At 34.2% G+C, this 22,260-nt stretch overlaps 1 protein-coding gene across 2 annotated transcripts in view; it reads right to left on the bottom strand.

Moving 5' to 3' along the window:
• Window positions 1–22,260, bottom strand: part of LOC126928995 (cadherin-87A) — a 521,848-nt gene that overhangs the window by 386,480 nt on the left and 113,108 nt on the right. Inside the window, exon 1 of one of the 2 annotated variants that reach the window (XM_050744941.1) lies at window positions 8,208–8,227. The exons of the other annotated variant lie outside the window; for it this stretch is intronic. Within the exon in view, the coding sequence (XP_050600898.1) occupies window positions 8,208–8,212 (5 nt within the window). The 5' untranslated portion in view covers window positions 8,213–8,227. Of the gene's footprint in view, window positions 1–8,207; window positions 8,228–22,260 lie in introns of those variants that run through there. 2 annotated transcript variants of the gene reach the window in all.

Genomic DNA, 22,260 nt, shown 5'->3' with positions numbered 1-22,260 from the left:
TAATTGTATAAATATTTTTATATCACTTTAATATTACTTTTCCAAAATACGCGGTATTGTTCCTTTTCGAAATAAATCAAACTACAGGGAAGAAATTAATGTACCATAGCATAAGTAATAATTATAAATAATATTATCATACATAATTGTATAAATATTTTAATATGAGTTTAGTATAATTTTCCCAAAACGGATCAGTATTGTTTCTTTTTGAAATAAATCAAACTACAGCAAAGAAATTAATGTATCATAGCATTTATATTATTGCATAGGGAATAATTATAAATAATACTATTATACATAATTGTATAAATATTTTTGTATCACTTTAATATTACTTTTCCAGAATGCGCGGTATTGTTTCTTTTTGAAATAAATCAAACTACAAGGAAGAAATTAATGTACCATAACATTTGTATTATTGCATAAGTAATAATTATGAATAACATTATTATACATAATTGTATAAACAATTTATGTATGAGTATGAGTATAGTATGAGTTTAGCATTATTTTCACAAAACGGATCGGTATTGTTTCTTTTCAAAATAAATCAAACTACAACGAAGAAATTAATGTACCATAGCATTTGTATGCTTTGTAGCTGCATTCTCGTCAAACTAGAAAAAGCACTGACGATGTTCGGTGTCTCCCGTGACACCTGTAAAAGTACGACGTGCACTCAATCTGGAAAAATCGAGGCAGCTAGAGACGTTTACAGAGGACGGCAACTCTCTTGTTCACTTTTCCTGTTTCTGCTTGTCCTCGCGCTTTTCTCATTCGCCCCGAACTGAAGTTTCCATTTTCGCCGTTTTACCATTGCGTGGTATTATTCGGAGTGCATTGCATTATTCGGCAAAACGGCCGTGCCCGTTTTCTCAAAAGGACCATGCTGAAAGTTTTGCGACTATTCCAAGCGATAACCATCGAATCTAGCGCCCAAGCACCATGTGTATTTATTTACCGAGTTTCTGTTTACCCGTGTCGCACTCTATGTACCACGATGTGCGCCGTAAATGTGTATATCCATGTTTCCATCCGGGGATATTCCATGCAAATACGACGCAGAAGGACTATTGACGCGTATATTTATACCCGTGGAATGATTTCGTTCTGACAAGTTCGAGAAAGTTGAGAATATCGTTGGAAAGTTGTATCTTCTGCAAGCTGTTAAAAACTCACGGAATTCTGAATCTTTCAACTTTCCCGGACTAACGGGACACGTGATACGTTACAGGCTAACTTTTAAAAAGATTGTTACGCTATGATGATCTTTCCAGTAGGCACACTCCGGTTCATAAATATTATGACATTAGAATTAGGCAAATTAAATAATGAAAGCTGTTAAGACACATTGTCAACACTTTGAAAAATTCTTGTTCGATCGTGAAACCTTATGCAAATCGTACGGTTACAAGTGCAGATACAGAATTTCAATATGAATTTTTTATCTGGTGATGTCGCTTTTGACATTTTTACTTGTGTATTTTTTTGTCAAGCAGTCGAGAAATAACATTATTTATTTAGCGAAAACATGGAAAAATTTCCAGCAAATACTTGTTTTGTGAGCATGATATTATATCCGTTGAGAAGAACTGGCAAAAATAAAGTTACGAGAGTACAAGGTATCCAAGCTACAACTGTAGCTACGTATCGTCTTTCCGTTGCTGTTCAGAAAAATCCTCCGAATTTCACAAAATATCTATTTCTTTCGCCCTGCCATTCATGTTACTCACATCGCATTCGCAACACATAAGAACATCAATCAATCGTATCTTGTCATTCTTTCAAATAGGGTAACAAATTCTATTATTTATCTTAGAATTAATATCATTAATATTAATAAACATTTTATTAAAAATTCAATTTATGTTACTCGATCAATACAAATATTGTTTCTTCTGCGTCAACTATTTTAATTCAACCCAACATTACGTTTAACCAGTTGATTGCCTATACACGACAATGCGGCTGACGACAATACTCGTCGCATAAAATAAAGAACTAGCATTTTCTATAAAAACTCAAAATTTTAGTCGAAAGTAATATAAATAACATTTAGTGGTATGTTTCTTTATTCTTGCAGTAAAATTATTATGTTTTAATTTTATAAAAAATGGTTTGATTATTTGATTATTCTCTTTGCTATATCGGTTATGCTCTGTATAATTTATTGCTTTTTATAAATGATTGATTATTTTCCACAATGCATCCCCATTTGTATATTTTATTGCGTATATCGACTATTCCTCCAATTGTTTTGTCCGCTTTACTGTATTATATTAAGTTTTCAATAATAATACATTTTTTAATAATAAATTGTTAATTTTTTATCGAATAGAAATGTAATACTTCCTCGTTTTGCTTCACTTTTTTCGCAAAATTTATAATAGAAGTTTTTGAAACTAAATTCCGCAGTTAACTGGTTAACAAAGCTTTTCTCACTTTCGACTGCATCATTTTCACAATCTGAATGTTTCGTGCCTGCTGTATTTAATTTACTCGTACATTTTTAAAATAGGAAATTGCACAGCGAAAAGTTAGTAACTATTCTTAGATACATTTAGCGTTACAGGTAATTTTCAAGTTGAACCAAATTATAACTAAATGCGCTTTTATTTATTACTAAACGCGCGCGAAGCTTTTCATGTCTAGTGGAATATATCGTGGTTCACGGAAGTATTTGTACTTTTAGAAACCTTTTGCGAATATGTTAAATGTGTTACACAAGACATTTAAATATTCCTTTACGTAACTTACCTATTGCTTACCAAAACATTGTATAACACATTTGAAAATACAAGAAATTGAATAATTCATTGTAGTTTATTTACATGTTTTGTGATTCTCTATCGACAAACACTTCAATAAAGTGAAAAGTAATTGCAAAATAAACGTCGGTTTTATTTTAATAAATTGATTTCTTATAGACAACACCGTGAGTGCAAAAATGAACAAATGTTTCTTATCGTACAATGTCCTGCATGCCAATATATACTATACAAGAATACTACGGTGTAGAATTTAAAAACAGTTTCCATTTATAAATAATTATTTATAGCCCAACATTGTCTCCGTATAAAACAATGTAAATACCATTAAGCGATAGGCACACTCCACACTAAACATCAGCAATTTTATAACAATTCTCACTCTCTTTACAAGTATATTATAAAATACACTTTTGTAACAAAAATGAAAAGAACATCTAGAACAAAAATATATTTTGTGTTTTTATATAAACTACCTAGAGACAAACAGGATTGGTACTTACAGTGCTTGAAAATTTAAATGAATGGCACATTCGGCTTTCACTACAACCAAGAGCTGGTACATGCAAGCTTTTCTACAAACACAATTCTCTTTCTGGTGAATCTCGACTATATTAATGCAACAAATAGAAATTTTAACGATGCATTTGGATTATCGTACGCTTAAGATCTCGCATAATAATCAAAATAAATCAAATCTCGAAAATAATTTTAACTCGGAGAAACCTTTACTCTTTGCTAAAAAAAATTCGATTTTTGGCGTTTACAGCGTTGCCTGCAAGAAATCTTCAATGGAAGAATGCGGATAGGAAACGCTGTAATTGACAAGAAATAACTTTTCAAAAGCAAAAGAAAACTTATTCATTAGTGTAACTAAAATTCATTGAAAAGGAAAGTACATCTGTAGAAAGAGCCCGTAAGAAAACTCAATGCTCTGTGGATAGATGTGACAGACAAAAGTTAAAAAATAATTAACTGACGTTTATTGCTACTTATATTTCCTTCTATGTCTTCTAGCATTGTTAATAACTCTTTAGAAAATGCAATTGCGCTTAGATTCTATACTACGGTATGCACATTGGCAAGCAGAACGTTTTTCTCATAGAAAAACAATATTTTTTTCATTTTGCCACTTGCAGTGTTTCTACAAGCACTCTTCGGTTATGCAGATGCGCATAATATCCGGTTTTACTGGAACACGGTATCGCACAAAGGTTCCCTTTACGTGATACAAGTACATAGTTATAGAGTAAATGTAATGATCGCGGGAAAGTTGCATACGTTTTGATAACAGTTTAACAAGTACTCGGTGAAATATAGTTGAATAGCTGCAGGCACGTTGTCATACAATTTACTAAGTAAGACCCTATATACGCGATGAATCACGTAAAACAAAGATGTTACTTCGCGTGTGTGTTCACGTACCTCGGTCACTGACAATCGGGTCTTGAACGAACGTTAGTCCGTTTTGTACGCCTGTATGTATTTCATATTTGAAGAATAAACGTCGATCGTATACGAATCGTTAAAAGCGCAATTAAAGAGCGCCGTTTCAAAGCACCATAAAACACGTAACAAAGCCTTCTTTTATCTCGTCATTTATGATCGTTTAATTTGAATTTAATTCACCTCGTTCGTTTATCAGAGCGAAATTATTTTGCCCCCTTTAACGCTTTGAGCCGGCTTTAATTTAACGAAGCGTTAGACTGACAGAAATTGTTCAAACATTTTGAAGTTTGCAAGCGACGGAATTTGTACTACGGAATGCCAACTATGGCCAGTGTTATGAACAAATTATAGGTGCGCACGTACGGTATTTGGAATAACTCAGCCAGCCAGCCTTACACTACCAACAATTTAGCATTGTTTCTCCATCGATCTTTCAACTTCCTCGCAAAAATCTAAAGCGTTAAACGAGTTAAATTGCGACCATGTGTATGAAGCACGAACAACGGGAAGTTTGGTCTCCCTTTTGCTTCGAAAGTATTTAAGAATTTACCAAAAGTATGGCCAAACCTTAGGCTACCTCAGAATGTCTACTATTTCTTAAGAGTACACTCTCGCGCATAATTATTTGTAGATTCACGGAAAATGGGATAAATGAGATAATTACTTAAATATTACTAGGAAACTGTTAAAACTATTCTGCACTATTTTCTTGTTTGATATTTTCGATTGAGATAGATTGAGATTATAAAATCTTATTGTTAGATAGAATCTGTCTCCAGTAACCAATTGCTTTATTATATATATAGTATATTATAATATTATTGTATATTGTATTAGGTCATCCCATAAGTTCGTGCCGACCTGTGTGTATACGTTTCATATTTTAAAGAAAAACGAGAGAACTTTTATCGAGACGGAATAATGAAAAATGGGAAGAAATTGTACAACGAGAGGGGGATTACATTTTTTCATGAAACTGAAAGGTATGTAAACAATCTTAACATATATAACCGCTCGAAAAACGGAACGAACTTATGGGATGACCTAATATATTATATTATATACAATATATAATATATATAATATGTTAAATAATATATACAATATCTCATATATATATTATAATATTTATAATTGCTTTAGTATATAAATAATTTACATAATATAATATTATATTAATTAAATATCGTATTAATATAATTACGCTATTGGTATAATCGTACTATTAAATTTTTTATTTACGCGTTGTTATTTGATTCCAGGATTTAGATATAGAAACTTGTTTTGAGAGAGAGTTTTGTGAGAGTTCAGTCACAAAGTTTTTTTAACGAGGTTTAGGCTAGAACGATATGTAATTGACGGCTGTTATAAATACAAATAGCTGTTATAAATTCTCACGATACTTTGGTATTTTGCATGAACGCAACGTTTTGATCGATTAATACTTTCCTTCTTAATTTAGGTTAATTATCATGTTTTATATAAGATTTTAAGATTCTTATAAACGGGTTTGTATATACACACATGATTAATAAAATGATTTTTGAAAAGAGAAAATAAAAGCGAATCTTATTCCTTTTTATGGAACTACCCAAATTAAATGTACAGTAAAGGAAAGTAATAATCGATATCACGAAGATAAGATCGCGACAACGACAACAAACAAATCGTGACATAGTCCGCGTTTAAAAATACCGAAACAACGGTTCCATAATTCGAAATTTCCAGCTAACACACGGCTACCTGATGGGTTTTCAAACTCAATTTTTTTTTTTTTTTTTCAAAAACGTAGCCTTAAATGGAACAATGTTAATCTCTTTTTTCAACTTACTTTTGCACTCGAACCATGATTTTTGGCACGCCCTGTACATACCACGTATCGACCAGCAAGTTGACTCAAATTCGCCGCGTACTCAATGAATATCAGCTCCATTAAACAAGTTCACAACAGTTAATGAACGATTTTAGAAGATCGTTATTAATGACGAAAATATATTTCCAAACAAAATCACGCAGCAGACCGATGAAAAAAAAAAAAAGAAGGATGTTGCGCAGCAGACTACAAACGCGTCTCTTCAGCGATCCAAGCCAACGCTCATTAATCATTTCTCTTCGTATTATACGAAGGTCGGCGTTGTTGATGGCGCGGCAGGACATGCAAGGACGCTGGAATCTCAAAGAAACCAGATAAGGACATCTTTGCTGCCTCGAAGGAAAGGTTAGTCGCGAGCACTTGTTACAAAATTTCTCGGAACAAAGGAGCGGCGCGTCATCTCTCGCAAAGGGCGAAATCGCGTCTCATTTCTTTTGTTTTCAACGTCTCGCGAAACTCAATAATGAAGTCCTATCGGAAGAAGGAGGGCGAAGAAAGGGCTGGGGTTACGAGACGTTCCCGCTTCGTTGACAAATTTTTCCCTTCAACTTACGGGAAAGTTTTCGCGAGTTGTGCGACCTGCCAGCTGGCGTGTATGCGCGAAACAACGATTTCATTTTTCCCATTTTCTTGATAAACTCCGACACCATCCAATGCCTTTATTACATTGCGATAGAGCAAATATCGAAAAACTGACTCGGTAACCTATCGGCGGTATTTTTGTCGACGTTGCAGCGTGTTGTAATCGTTTCGCTGCTGCGAAGCCAAGCTTGTTTGAACAGAAGATTCCTATTAAATTTTAATACACTTTTTTCTTAATAAACTTTCACATAATAAAAATTTATACGCGAAACTGGCACGCAAATAAATCGCCACGATGTTCCAGCCGATTTCAATAGTTCGACAAAAAGTGTTTCGATGTTCGTAGAAAATTTCAAAAGCAAAAAGGTAAGAAGAAATGACATTACTTATGGAATTATTCGATGAGGATGTATATTATGGAAATAATGAAATTCGAATGATTGGATTCGGTGCCTCCGAAATTATGATACAAGCTGTCGGATGATAATTCTAAAAGCAAAAGTAAGTCGATAATAAAGAATAACATTTCTTCATTTAAGGCTTCGTTTTCGGAAAAAATGAGTTCGAAGATCAGGTGCTCACGTGCTAATTGTAAATTTTGTGGTATCCGACTTTTCTTTCTGCTCGTGTTGATGACAATTTAATTAGACGAGCAGAGCTATGTATATACAACAACGCGGTCAAATTAACAAAATGATTTTTTTAAATAATACTCTTGTTGTTATTTATGAAACCATTCGCAGACACTGTGCAAATAAGATACCAGTAATGATAGGAAGGAAATCGTGACATTGTTCGCGTTTATATATGTCAACACGAGTGGAAAGAGACGTCAAAGATCAGTTCAAACTCATCTTCTTTCGAGAACGAGACTTTAAGCGAAGAAATGTTATTCTTTTTTTCGACTTATTTTTGCATATACAATCGCCACTCGACCGCTATCGCGATTTCGGAGACACACAGTATATCATTATAAAATAGAATTAAATGTCGTTTTATTTTCTTTCTCTAGGTTTGTTCCAGTTATAGTATCATTTTAATGATCTTGAATCAATCAATCGAAAATAATCTCAGTGCACTGAAACTGGAATTTTACGAGGTTAAATTACGAATTATTTCATCGATATCCCGAAAGAGATGAGTTTTTTCTTTAATTCTGGCTTCTTCATATTAATAAGAGTAGAGTGGTTTAATGGAAAGTAATAAAATTATAATTCATAGCACTTAATACAGATAATGATAATATATGAAATTTCGCAAATATATTCTATGGTAATAAATTATTCACATATCCGATATATTTTATTACCTTCACTGGTAACATTTTTCGAAATACAATTTAACGATAGTTATGACAATAGTTCATTACTTTTTTGAATTTCTGATATCAATTGAGGTCATAAAAGTTAGTATACAAAAATTACAAAAGGAACAATTAGAAAAGTCTGTCATTTTTTTATATTCCTCAATACACGACTACCATACAATTTGAATATATTGGCAAACCAAACAAAATCGATACTTTGACTTACCCCATTACCGATCCGATTTTCAATCTCTTAAACACGATGCAAAATATCTCGAGTGCGTATACAGGTCCATTGTTCGATTACTTACCTGAAACAGAAATATTCGACAAAAGATGAGTTTGTTTAATTTACAGGCAAACCAACGTTAAAAAATAAAATAAGGATGCTGAATGATAAAACGAATACACCGCGACAAATTAGAAAAATCCTTCTCGTCGATAATTTCGCTGATGTTCCATGGCGTGGATTTTACGGCTAAGGAAGGTTGTAACGGAATCGCATAAAATAAATTCTGATTCATCGAATCGCGGCCGTTTTACTACGCGCATAAAATACCAATTTGCGATACGTCAAGGAAGAGAGTATAAAGCAAGAAGGAAACGACGGTGGCGTCGCCGTCAACTTATCCCGTGTTTCGTGCGAGCAAGCGATATTATAAATTGCAGATGCGAAAAACACGATACCCTGTGCCTTGTATTCGCGAAACAAGTTCACGGGATTGGAAGTTGCACGTGTGTGACCGTGCGCGCTCGCGACATGAAAGGATGACAGGTAGGAAAATACATGCTTCCTGGCGACTACATAATTGTATATGCACAGTCGAAACACGCGAGACACCACGCCGAACGATTCTTCAGTCGTGCACAAGCAACTGACAACGTTGTCAAAAGCAATGGACATTCGAACGTCAATGTGCACGTTTCGTGTAACGTTTTCTAAATCGTTTGCCACTTCTCCACTTGAGTTTGCCACATCGCTACTAAATTTCTGATAAGGTAAGGGTACAGCTATTTCGGTCATTTTTCATCAGAAGTGTATTTCAGACAAGCTAAATAATTTACCTAGATTTTGGATTGTTAGATCTGTCGTTTTTTTTTTCATCGACGACTGTTGCGGCACGACGATACGAACATAAAGCTATCGAGTCTTTAGAAATAGCTTGAGTAATCGTTTGAGTATTCGAGTTGTTAGAAATAGTTTCTAAGCAAGGAAATCCCAACGACGCGGAAATTTTTCAAATCAATGTGCTTTTTCTTTCCTTTTCTTAAACTCGGCGCGCTTTATTATTTTATTAACTGCGTTAGTTTTTAGCACGTTTGAACATCGCGTGCGGTCACCTGAGGCTCTGTGGCTCCTGCGGTTCTACATTTTCAAAACATGTATTCACCGATTGCTTACTTTCTCTCTCTTCCACCATCTCCATCTAGAGAAAATGCCGAATCAGAAAATTCGAATGTCCAGTCTCAGTAATTTGTCTAACTTCAAACATTTTCTTCGCCATCTGTCTGTAATAGAGTTTGGACGAGCAAGCGCATATTTCTTCTACAAATCTACGAGCCTGTCCTGGTCTTTTCCGAATCGCCCGTACGCTCCAAGCAGATTTGAATTGCATTAACACGTTGACTGCCTCGCGTGTTTTCAATGGAATCTCCTTCAGGCCACGAGTGTGGTATAGATTATTCCGACCAAATGATTTCTTATGCCACCACAATTAGAAAAGGAATCAAGTGGCACAGAAAACTTGGCATTCAACTCCTTCTGGGAATTTCTGTTGTAAATGTTTTGACGGTTTACAAAATTGCAACAAAGAAGGATATAAATATTAGAAGATTTAGAGAGTTATTAGCTACAACATTATTAGGATTGTCTGAAAATACAAAAAATCCTTGTCTTTGACGGAGTCAGCATAATATCACCGTTCGGAAAAATGATCCCGGAAGAAGCATTAGACGCACATGTAAACTATGTTATGCAAATAAAAGACGTCGAATGAACCGAACAAAGACAAGAGAGAATTTAAAGAAAACACAATTTATTGTCCCAATTGTCCCGACTAATTTCACCTATGTATAGAGTGCTTTAAAGTTTAACATTCTAAATAATTTTTTTAATAAACCATTTGCGTATTACTTTTATAACAATTCAATAGTTTTATTATTTCCTCTGGTATATCTTTTCAAATACCTACAATGATCCAAATAAGCGACATATTCGGGTGACAGCAAAGTTCCTGATCGGGTCGTATCACTCGTATTCGGTATTTCGTAATTGTGGTGGCATAAGAAACCTTTCCTTCATTATACTCAACAACAGCTAATGATTTTAATATTGCGAACAAACGAAACGAGAGATCATTCTTAAGACCACCACTCGAGCGACTCGCATTATTAAAATATCGAAGGGAGTACCCAGCGGAGAACACTTGATGGTGCAGGACGGGTGGTCTGACGGAGATTTCATCAAAAACAAGCGTGGCAGTCAACGTCTTAAGGGAGTATTCTAGTGTAGAGCACGTTTTCGTTATAAGAGACGTTCTTCTTCCTTTCCTTTGAAGCATCGTTTAATATCATGTGCAACTACCAAAGGAATTTTTACGCTTGTGTTATCAAATATAATTTATTTGGAGATTTGGGATGCTACTGTTAAATGTTATGCGTTTGTCAACCATCGATCAGCAAGCATCAACATATTCGGTTACAACTAGCCAAAACTTTGAAAAATTGTTAGTCTTATTTGTGTCGTATAAATGTATATTGAACTAATTGTTATCAACTTGCAAGTGCATTTAGTATTTTTATAAAAATAATGAGTTATTCGCTGGTCGTTAATTCTGAGTTTGAAGCGAGCATCCACAGAAAGTTTCTTTCAACGTAGAAAATTACTTTGCTCACAACGCAGAACATTCTTCGTAGAAGTTTCTTCTTTTCTTTATTTCATTAAACTATCGGCATTGAAAAAAATTCGACCAACCAATCCGAATTCTACTTGTATAACCCACTACATACTTTCATTCCAAGATTGTTTAAATTTATTATCGCAAAAACTACCCAATCTCGGCCACAATTGTATTGTATTTTTCGTAGTTACTTAAAAGATCCAAGTGTTTTGTATCATTATAAAAATATTATTATATATTATTATTAATGTTATTATTGAGACATAAACACCGTCAATGTAAAGAAGATTTCTCTGGACCGGAAATATATTTGAATCCAGTTAATTAATTTCCTCCAACCAATATTTAACTAAGATATTAGAAAATCCAAGTGTTTCATCTTTGTAATAAATAAAATCTTTGAAAAGTGTTAGGAAAGGCTGAAGAAATGGGATAATACACTTTATGATTGTCGAGCAAGGTATCACGGTTGCAAAGATTAATTTAATCCCGCGGGATCGCTCAACCATTATTGGGACAAAAGTTGCTGGCTCTTGAAATAAAAAGCAAGTCGTCCGATCCATTTTTCTCGTTCCACTCGAGCGACCAATATTTTAAGCACCATCAAAATTTCGTTTCAGAAACAACAAATCAGGAAACTTTCTACGGTCAGCCGGCGTTCATTTATCCCACAAGTTCAAATCAAATTTATTCCACGGGCTCTTCGGCTACACGTTGTTAGTATTTGTGCGACGAATATAGAAAAAACCGCACTTATACGTCCTTAATTAATCGAATGCTTCGGGACTGTGGCGTATCAAGTAGAATTAACTAGATTTCATAAATTGGTTTTCGAAGGGGATTAAAGTTATCGAAGCATAAAGCGAAGTGAATTTTCCTTCGATGTTTCCACTCCGATATATCTTTTTCCCATCGAAGAATCACATTATGTAAAATAACTTACACGCGGTTGAAAGGACTTGAAAAAAAAATGCGATAGAATAATAAAATGTACATGGATAAAATAAATATCGATCGTTTTAAAATTATTTCACGACGATACACTGTTGAGATTATCTGATAGAGGAACACGTGGATGAATTTGTAATAGAAAAATATATTGAAGTAAGTATAAGTACAGGTATAGTGTATGCTGATCCACATCCTCACACTCTCTGTATTACATTACAATAGAATATGATAGGGAGCACGATGATACATTTTTAGCAAAGGATATTATCAAAAAATCAAGCTTGGTGTGTAGCTCTAGCTGAAGATTACAAGAAACAGCAATAAACATCTGTTTATAGCTCGTTTATTTCTAGATCTTGTAGCCCAAAAACAACATTCGTATTCAAGGGCACAATAATATGGACTTCTCCCTTTTTCTAATTTCTAATTTCTTTCTTTTTTTTTTTTTTTTTTTTGCTTCACTGAATTCTATTTTCTTCGTAACGGCGGTGTCCGCGTTACGGGTATAGAAAAGAAAAAGATGTATGGTTTTCCTTGAAGTAATTGCTTCAACACACACCAATCAAGATTTAATATTATTCATTGCGTTATTTCGCGCGTTATAGTAGTCGAGTATTGTGGTATAATAACGATGCATCTCGTGCAGCGGAATTTAGCAAAGGTACATATATATAAATTTGTAAGGAATGGAAGATTTAAAAGAGCGAAGTTCCTCTTAAATCCAACTTGAGTTTTCCTTAACAGAATTCTTGGCAGTAACCCCAAGTTCCCTAAAATATTGAAAGCGAAACTACTTCTATCGCGCGATATTTCAAGTCCCGACGCTGAAACTATCTTTCATATACTTTACATAAGCTCTCAGTTCTGAGCAATCCTCGATAGCTTGCAACTCATTTACTGATGCACTTAAAAACTTAAAAGCGTATAGACTCAACCTGCACAATTTCACTAACAAAGAGGTACTTAAACTTCTTTTCTATCTATTGGGTTGGCAACTAAGTGATTGCGGATTTTATCATTACCATCTAATGACACAATCCGCAATCACTTAGTTGCCAACCCAATACAACCTACGCACGCAACGTAGCTTTATGCATCTACTTGTCGTTACGAGTCGTACGCTTATTATTAAGTTATGGTTATTGTAAGTTTATGAACGTTTCTTATATCCTATCTGTACCAGTACCCGTAAAATTGACGGGCTAGCTGATTTCATAAACAATCCGTTTTTCAAAGACAGTATGCAAAAGTTTCACTTATTGTAGACATTTCCCATTATTGTCTCCGCTTATTGCAAGTATTTACAATAGGGTAATTGAATTTGGGCACAGTATTTTCTTATTTTGACCAATTTCCATTTTCTAGCAATCATGAGTAAATCCAGGAGATATAATAAGATATTGAACAAAATTGTCAATATCAATGAAGATTATTCTCAGGATACCTCCGAACAAGATCAGTATGATAGATATAGATAGATAGAGATAGGTATACTACATACAGATTGCAGAAATTAGAAGGCTAGGAAAAAATAATTGTGTGTATAAATTCTTTGGATGAAATGATTAATTTACGATGCAAAATGGTTAAAATTAATGCTATGGTTTTTGGGGTATTTCATTTCGAAGTTTGAAATCCGTCAAATTGACGGGTCCTGTAATCCTAGTGTTAAAAAGATAGCGGAACGTGTCGAAACTGCAGAAAGTGACGAAGCTATAAACGAGAAGACGCGCTAATCAACGATGGTTTATCAGTTTTCATTCTGGAAATATCTCGCTGGATGATAAACAACGATTAAATAGCCGAACGTTTATAAATGAGAATTAAATCAAATGGGCTAGCGATGAATTCGTAGACTCCATGGAGCAACAATTGTCCGCGAGAGATATTAATCAGTTGAGCTTCTGATTTCTATATTATTAGTCCTGTTACGAGAAAATAAAATTTTTACCTGTCTATTAAAAATAGAAGATAGGCTTAACAAGCACGAGAAGTATAATTAGGAGAATAACCGTGATGTATAAAATCAACAGAATAAGTAATATCATAGCAATCGATATTTCTAAAATGTTCAAGAATAGACACAGTAGCCGACTGGCGAAACGGTTTTACGTTTAAGTACAGAAACTTTTTAAGAACGTGTTGTGCGAAACATTTTGAAATTTCGTTAGCATCATAACGGAAGACAATTATTGCGATGACATTGGAAAAATTTGAAACCAGAATGGTTCCAAAAATGCATACAAATATTACGAAAACTCTATTGCAAACATACACTCAATAAAAAATTAGTATGTAACATAAACAGTGGTCTCAAACACATAATTAGCGATAGAGATGGTTTCAGAAAATACTATACGTAGCCGGCAAAACTTTTACAGCCACTTAATAGTCTAGCAAAGATTGGCAGTGAAAAACAGAGGTTTCCTGCCACGACTGGAAGCTGATTTGCGGATGCTGAAGGAAGCCGCGGGTCTGCATGTTAATCATCCGGAAAACAAATCCGAAGATCGAAGTTGGCCGTCGAGGTGAAACGAAAGAAACGATAGACAAGAAAATCGAAGGCCGAGACGATTTTCAGAAGCGGATAATTTGAGGCGCAGAGCGCGTCAGGTGCATATGCGCCGGTAAAGACGTTACGACTTCCGACGGCGCGTATCCACGACAGCGAGCTAGAAGAGAACGTTTTCAACGGAACGTATGGACTCCGTGTTTCTTCTTTCTCTTTCTGATCAAGGCAACGTTCAGCCGACGAGTGTAGCTTTCGCACAGGCTGCAGCTCGCGGAGAGACGCGAAAATCGATGCCGGCAGCTTGCGAAAGGAAGGAAAGAGAGAGAGAGAGAGAGAGAAACGAAGAGAAGAGACGAACTGCTCCTCCACGTCGTCTCTCTTCCGTATGGTATCACGACCCCTACCCATCTACCTGTCCGCTGCAACAGAGGCTAAAGCACGCCAGCACAGTCCACCGAAAATCTCAAAGCGGTAACTTCGTTTGAGGTCTCGCCTCGACAAGGTCGCTGAATAGTCCGTGTCATAAGCCTATTATAGTGTTTTAATTGCATCCATTAGCGGCCCCTGCCTTCTGCTATATATTCTTCAACCCTGCACTTCCTCTTTCTTCCTCGTCAGCTTGCTTCTCCTTTCTCGCTCCAGGCAACAGACACAGAAGATACGTCGACCCGATGATCGGCTTTAAAGGCACTATTAACTTTAACATTTTCTGTCGCCAGCGACAACTTTGGGAATTTCGATTCGACGTTAACCGTGGTCGATTTTAATTCTATCTTATCCTTTCTTTTATTTTTGAAGCTGCGTCAATTCGCACGGTAGACTGCGGGCAACAATATTTTGACTTTGGAAAACTTCTTGTACGAAAATGTTACTTATCTGACGTTATCGGGTCACAAAAGTCTCGCTGTATGTCAAGTAATGATCACGTTATTGAAAAAGAAATGAGAAACAGAACAGGTGTTACGACCGTCCCTGACACCGAATCGGCTGTAACACTGCGTGAGCTGGATAGACAAACGTTTTAAACAATTTTGCAGAGTCAAATATTTATCGGTGTAAGTAACTTAAAATGACATTAAGTCAAGGCAAAAGGAAAGGTTGTAAACAATTATTGGGAATCGCAATTGTGACAACATTAAGAAACATTTTGATCGGTACATTTTTCACGTGCCTAATCCTTATACTTAGCACATCACAAGCATTTTTCGTTTGGTTTTCTCGTGTTATGGAATCCCTGCACACCTGACAATAGCATTCTTCTTTACCTTCTTCGTCGTTAGATTCATTATTCCCTTTTGTATATGTGTTACGACCGATTCTGACTATGCTTCGAATTTAAATTATAAATTTTGACTAGCGAGACGCTTGAAACTGCCAAATAGCGATCGCCATTGCTTGAAAAGAAGCCAGATTGAAGGTCAAAAAATAGAAAAGGCAACTACTTGCAGAACAAATATTTGTATTACAATTTGAAGACAGTAAGAAAAAGTTACTTTAGTGTATGGAAAAGTTATTGTCTTCGCTATATACATGTTTATTGCGTATCTGTATTGTCTAACATGGACGGATATATTCCAAATTCGCGATGAATTCATTTTTCACCGTATATTCAACATTTATGTTGACATCTATTACGCGTTGTGAGATATTTCACCACCGTATGTGTCACATTAGTTGACTTCACAAAAGGCGATGTACATATACATATGTGCAATAAATTAACATTAGAACTACCGATAATTAACACGAAGCTATTTCTACCAAAACCAATCAAAATGACTGGTCTTTAAAAAATACGTAATAATAGAATATTTTTATATTTACTGATTTATTACTTTCTTACAGAAGGAATTCAATGTTATGTAGTACATTTTTGGTATTATTAATCCCTAAACGAGAGTTGACACATTTATAAAGTTGTTGAACCAGTCATTTTGGCTTTCTTGATATCGTCATATTAAATGACACGCAGTAAAAATTTTAAGTTGTACAAAACGAGAAAACTGGTTAATTGGGGTTCGATAAACAGATTACAGGACCCTTTTATAATTTGACAAGTACCAGTCATTTTGGCTGGTATTGGTATAAGTAGCCTCAATACGAAATTATTTTGAGTTTGAATACATAAAAAGCAAAATAAAATTCACTATATTATTATTTTAGTTATCATTGAGGAAGTCATTACATCATTACAGAAAAAAAATATATAACGCGAAGGAGGAATTTTAAAATAAAATTGTAAAATCAGTCAATTTAATAGGTGTGGTACTTCTAGTGTTAAATAAAAATTTGCCACGAAAAAAGGAACAGTTAGATTTCACGTTACATATACATAAATTATAAATTAATGCGTTGACAGAGTTTAAAATGTTTGTAACGTTTATAACATCGTTATATGTGGCACTTGTTAATATTTATCAGATCCATTAATTTTTCCTTATCAAGTTTCTAAAACGACGATTACATGTAGCACTATTAATATAGCGTAGCACTGCTAATAACTTTAGCAATATACTAAACTATAGTGAAAACCATATAGTTTACATTCATAAATTGCCCTTAATCTATAACTTTCGGACTGTAGAACCAGGTCGCGATATCGATAGCGCAATATATAGACTGATTATCGATATATGGGCCAATTTAACCGTGCCTAACTCTTAATAGAGATCTAAAACAAACATGATATCGAATCCATAATTGCCACATATTAAACGCAAACAATCGTTGACCAAACGAATATATTACGTATTATGTATTATACTATACTTGACAAAGAGGAATTGTGATAAGTTAGATTGTGATAAGATAACTGTGATATCACTAGATATAATTTATTTATTTATAAATTTATATTTATTTATTTATTTATTTATTTATTTACTTATTTAATCGATAAGAGTATTTAATAGAATATATTACCTTTATTATTCGTAACAGAAATATATTATACTGATAAATAAATATATCAGCTTCATAACTGTAACGAAAATAAATTTTCAAAGTATACTTATGTATAAAGTTTAGTAAACGAATTTTTCAAGAAAATGAACAGTACAAAATACATATGATATACATATGGTTCGTTAATTTATTTCAGCAGAAATATTATATGTCCATATATATTGTTAAATCAATATATCAATGTTAAAACTGTAAAGAGAATAAATTTCTAAAATGTATGTGCAGTTCGATAAATTAACCGTTGGAATAAATTTTATTTCAATAAAAAAACAATCGTTCCACATAGATCTTAAAATTAATCCTGTCGATATAAAACATGAAAGCTTGTTTTCACTTTTGACGGATATTTTTGACACGTGTGTTTCTTCCATTTCTAAGCATAAAAATGATTAATTTTCGACAGTCAGTCGAAAAACTATAGTAAATGCTGTAAATCGACTACGAAGACAAATAATTTGTCGACTATAACAAATCCTATCTGAGCATTCTTCGAGCATATGAAGCGGCACTCGTGGATAAAAGTTCGTGCCAATGGCTGCATATCACCGTCGTTGGAAACGTAAGTTAAAAAAATGTCACGTACAGGGTAAACGATGGTGTTGCGTTTCACGGAACATGACCAATCGGCGGGAAAAGTGAAAAGGCGCTCACGCGTGAGTACTACTTACACACTTTTCCTACGAGATAACATCGCCAAGTTTGCGAGATGTATAGATTGCAAATAAGCCATTGTTCGCGGAGTTACGAAGACACGTTATTCTCAAACAAAAGCCTTTGATAAACAAATTGAAGACCTTGGCGCAGAAACCGGATAAGCGCAGATTTTGAAAGTTGTGAGAAACTGAATAAAATTGAATTAAACACGACTTGTTTAAGCAGTCGCGCTCGTATCTTGCTTTTAGAAAGGCATAGTACAACAAATGACATCAGAAATGATGTTTCTTACATTCTTGAAAAATGTACCTAGAAAATTTGTTCCGATACTTGAACTTGCCTGGTTCTTGTACCAAAATGTTGGGTCTTTGAAATGGAATATTTTGTTTCGTCGCGTCTTTCCTTTGCTTCACTTTCTTTCGTCTTCTAGCTTCGTCGATAGACTACTGACATCCGGCTGATCCTCTCTCGTTGCCACATATTTCCTTCCCTACTGAGGTACTTTGAATCGATAAGACGAAAGACACGCAATTAACAGAATACACAAAGTGTTTACTAAGCGTTCGAAACACATTGGCTGACAGATAAACGTTACATTAACGCTATATTTTAAAACAAAAGTCACATCTTCCCACACATTGCGTAGCTATAAAAACTTGGACTTGTCTAATTTTTCTACCAATCAATCGGCAATGTCTAAAACTTCAACAAGTACAATTTTTCTGAAAGCTGGATTTTCCTGGCTTTTACATCAACATCTTCAGCTATAAAAACGGAACTTGAACTAAAAAATGATTGATCGAATGTAAAATTTTGTGCAATTTAATACCGAAGATCTTAGGAATAGCTAATAAGCTGCACATAATTATTTCAATGTTATTAACCTGCTCGGGTCCTCATTTTCCAATAGAGACAGTGAATCACATTGTTCGTAGTTCTCTTTTAATTTGATCGTTTCAAAGAATCTATATCTTTTTTCAGAGAACTTGTGCATTACAAGCCTGTGTGTTTTATTATTATGTAACATTAATTTTCTCATATTATGAGCAATATGCTTTGTATCACAGTGGCACTGAAAATAATTTTTCAATCATAGTTGCGTTCCACTCAGCTAGCAAATAATTTCATAAAATCTTCGGATAATTTACTTTGTTCGTAATTTCATCTATAAAAAATAAACCCCAGACGCCATGAGAAGTCACGCAGCTCCATACCATAACGCAAGTACCTCCGTACGTTACTTTAAACGGTTTCTTCCGGACTCTACTCAGTTGCTAAAACCTTCTCCTCTTAAAATTGTTCGACAGCTTTTTGCACTCACAATTTTATTACAGCATTTTACGAATATGTATTGTACACTTTTCGTCCGTATGGTGTCGCATTCTGTTTCATTTCTTAACAACTGCTCTTTCTTGCCAAGCGACAACGCTATCGAAAAATGTAAATAAACAGAACTACGTATTTCGTTATCGAGATACGAAAGATGTATTAAAATAATGCAGTGCTGTGAATAAATTATAAATTCAAACAAATTTCCTGCATTTTTTCTTGGATATTTCCAAGAAAACGCTGATCGTGTCTGAATACGATAAGCGAAATTGTTTTTGTAAAGTGTAGATTGAACGCTATGAGATATCAGAAGATATTACATGGCAAACTATTGCTTTTGGTAATCGAAATAGAAGAAAAGAAGACAGCTTTTCAGGAAGACAATGCTCTTATTCACACAGCTGCCATTACCAAAACGTGGTTTCAGGATTGCGGAATAGAATTATTACCAAACCAAAATCGAGTCCTGCTTTGAACCTTTCTAGCGAGAAAAATTTACAATCAGGAAAAGACACCTATAGAGAATATAGCTGAACTTTGGAAAAAGAATAAAATAAAAGAATATAAGGAAACTTTAAACAAGTTAGGGAATAGTGTACCTAACAGATTAATAAAAGTAATCGGAGATGAAGAAAAATCCACTAAATAACGAATGAAAACGTAACAAAATTAATATTGAGTTTAGATTTGTTCATAGCCAGGAACACAACTGTAAAATAAAATAAAATTTTTTCCAGACGTCGAAAGGAGACAATATCTTGTATCATATTATAATATGATATTATATAAAAGAATTTTTCAATTTTTCTTTTAATATCATGAAACATCTAAAAATAGGGTTGAGCTTATAATTATTCAAGGCACTGCATATATTTTATAAAAGTTTATCACACAAACGAGCAACATAAGAAATGTTTTTACGACTTAAAAACAAATAGATATTTCAATTTCTTCAAACTTCATAAAATTGCACATTCTATCGATAAAGAAAACGTTAAACAAAACCTTAAAATTCCCTGTCGTAGACACGGCATTGAAAAATAGAATTCAATAACGTAAATCGCTTGGAAAAAATTTGTAAATGAAATGTTACAACATTCGCAGCGTGCAAACTTGAAAGAAACCACTTCCGCCAGATAAATATTTCATTGTGCAATATAAAAAGAATTTCTGTTTCATTTGAAAAACAGAGTAAATGGCGAGGCTTTCTAAATTGCTACATAAATTGCTCGGCAACAAGTGCAACTCGTCTCCTTGCTGCGTGCGTAGTCAACGCATTCCAATATATTAAACGACTGTTTGAGTAAAAGTAAATATAAAAAGAATAATAAAATAACAATAAAAAGTAAGTGTAAAAATGACTGAAAAAGGTGTCGATATGTAACATAATTTTCGGACGTTGTGCCAACTGGTAAAAACGATATATAATGGGGCGATTCGTTATTGCATCTATTCGCAATTATTTCCTGTAGAAAATCGGATGGACTACAGCCAGTTTCCATTATATTATCGACATCATTACAGTCCAGAAACTCATACAATATGCGTATCGTTATACGTTGAAACTTAGACTTCCTCTACTGTTACAATATGTTTCGTACAATGCATCGATATTAACTTGTTACGTTAATATGCATTATCTTTAAATATTACGACGGACACTTGCATTTCCTTGCTCCAGGAAAGAATTTAAAGTAGTATTTCCTTGATACGTCGAGTCAAAAGCTTTAGGTGAATTGCCACTTGCAATGTGGATAAAAGACTATCTAACGTAGCGTAAGGTTCCAAATTTGGTCGAAAGCATTCTAGCATTTATCCGAAACTGAATCAATTTGATAGAATTCGTATAATTGCAATGAGCGCTTGGTAACGAAGATTTGTAATCGATGTTTTATAAAAATTCATACAAATGGAATAACAAATATATATAGGCTAAAGGATGAACTTTTCAGTTGATAAAAGACGTGTTCCCAATTCCGTTCCCTTAATTTTAGTAAGAGAATGTTTATATTATTCGCTTTTTATACGATCCAAATATGTTTCATCATAAAACTATATACATAAAACCAATCTTTTAATACAAATTTTTTAGTTAGCGATAAACACAGCGTATATGTGCACAACTCATAGCACCATCTGAAACACACGATGCGCCTAACCCACTGTTCTACCTTCGGATCGTTCGAAAATTGATCATCAGCTATGAAACAGGCCACATTTTGATCTCCTTCACTTTCACTCGATGACTCTATTCCGAGTTCTTTTGTGAAAAACATATTTGTAACTTTTTCCCCGGGTGTCTACGTAGGGGAATGGAATTAGTTAGGCACAAAAGCATTGTTTAATATAATTGTCATTTTTAATGGATAAGTAACGACACGAGATAGCCATTTCGAAGTATGAAAATGGAAGCAATACACTACGTGTCACAAAAAATGGAGGTACGTACTTCAACACACATGTAAGCAACGCACTACTCGAGAAGAAACAAAGCTTTGCAAAAGACTGTGGAAACAACGAATTTCTTTGTTTTTGCCGTCACTTAACTAGCGGCATTTCTATTTTAAATTCCAATTGCCGTTTACAGACTACGTCACTTGACAACAAAAGATTGGTCATAGGACGACATTTGGACCACTTGTCCTAATTCCTACATCGTATCACGTTATAGAGTGTTTTTAGCGTAGACTTGTAATCGTGAAAATCCTATCTCTGCTGGATTAGCATGAAATTGTAGTAAGAAGAACGTAACTCGTTACTGGGCAGTGGAAAAATAATAGCAACTAGTGATTTACGAATCTTTTTGTCTTATGTATATAGTCTGTCACGCGAGAGCACAATGAATGCGCGGTGTCTTCGTGAAAATTTATTTCTCACTTAAAATGCATGTAAAAGCTACTGAAGTATATACAAACCACTTATTTCCGCAAAAATGTATCAACAGATTTAGCGTACGTATAAACTTGTTA

This window comes from Bombus affinis, chromosome 2 (genome assembly GCF_024516045.1).
Source record: "Bombus affinis isolate iyBomAffi1 chromosome 2, iyBomAffi1.2, whole genome shotgun sequence".
NCBI lineage: Eukaryota > Metazoa > Arthropoda > Insecta > Hymenoptera > Apidae > Bombus > Bombus affinis.
The sequence above is the reverse complement of the archived record's forward strand: the minus strand, read 5'-3'. Positions and strand labels throughout refer to the sequence as shown.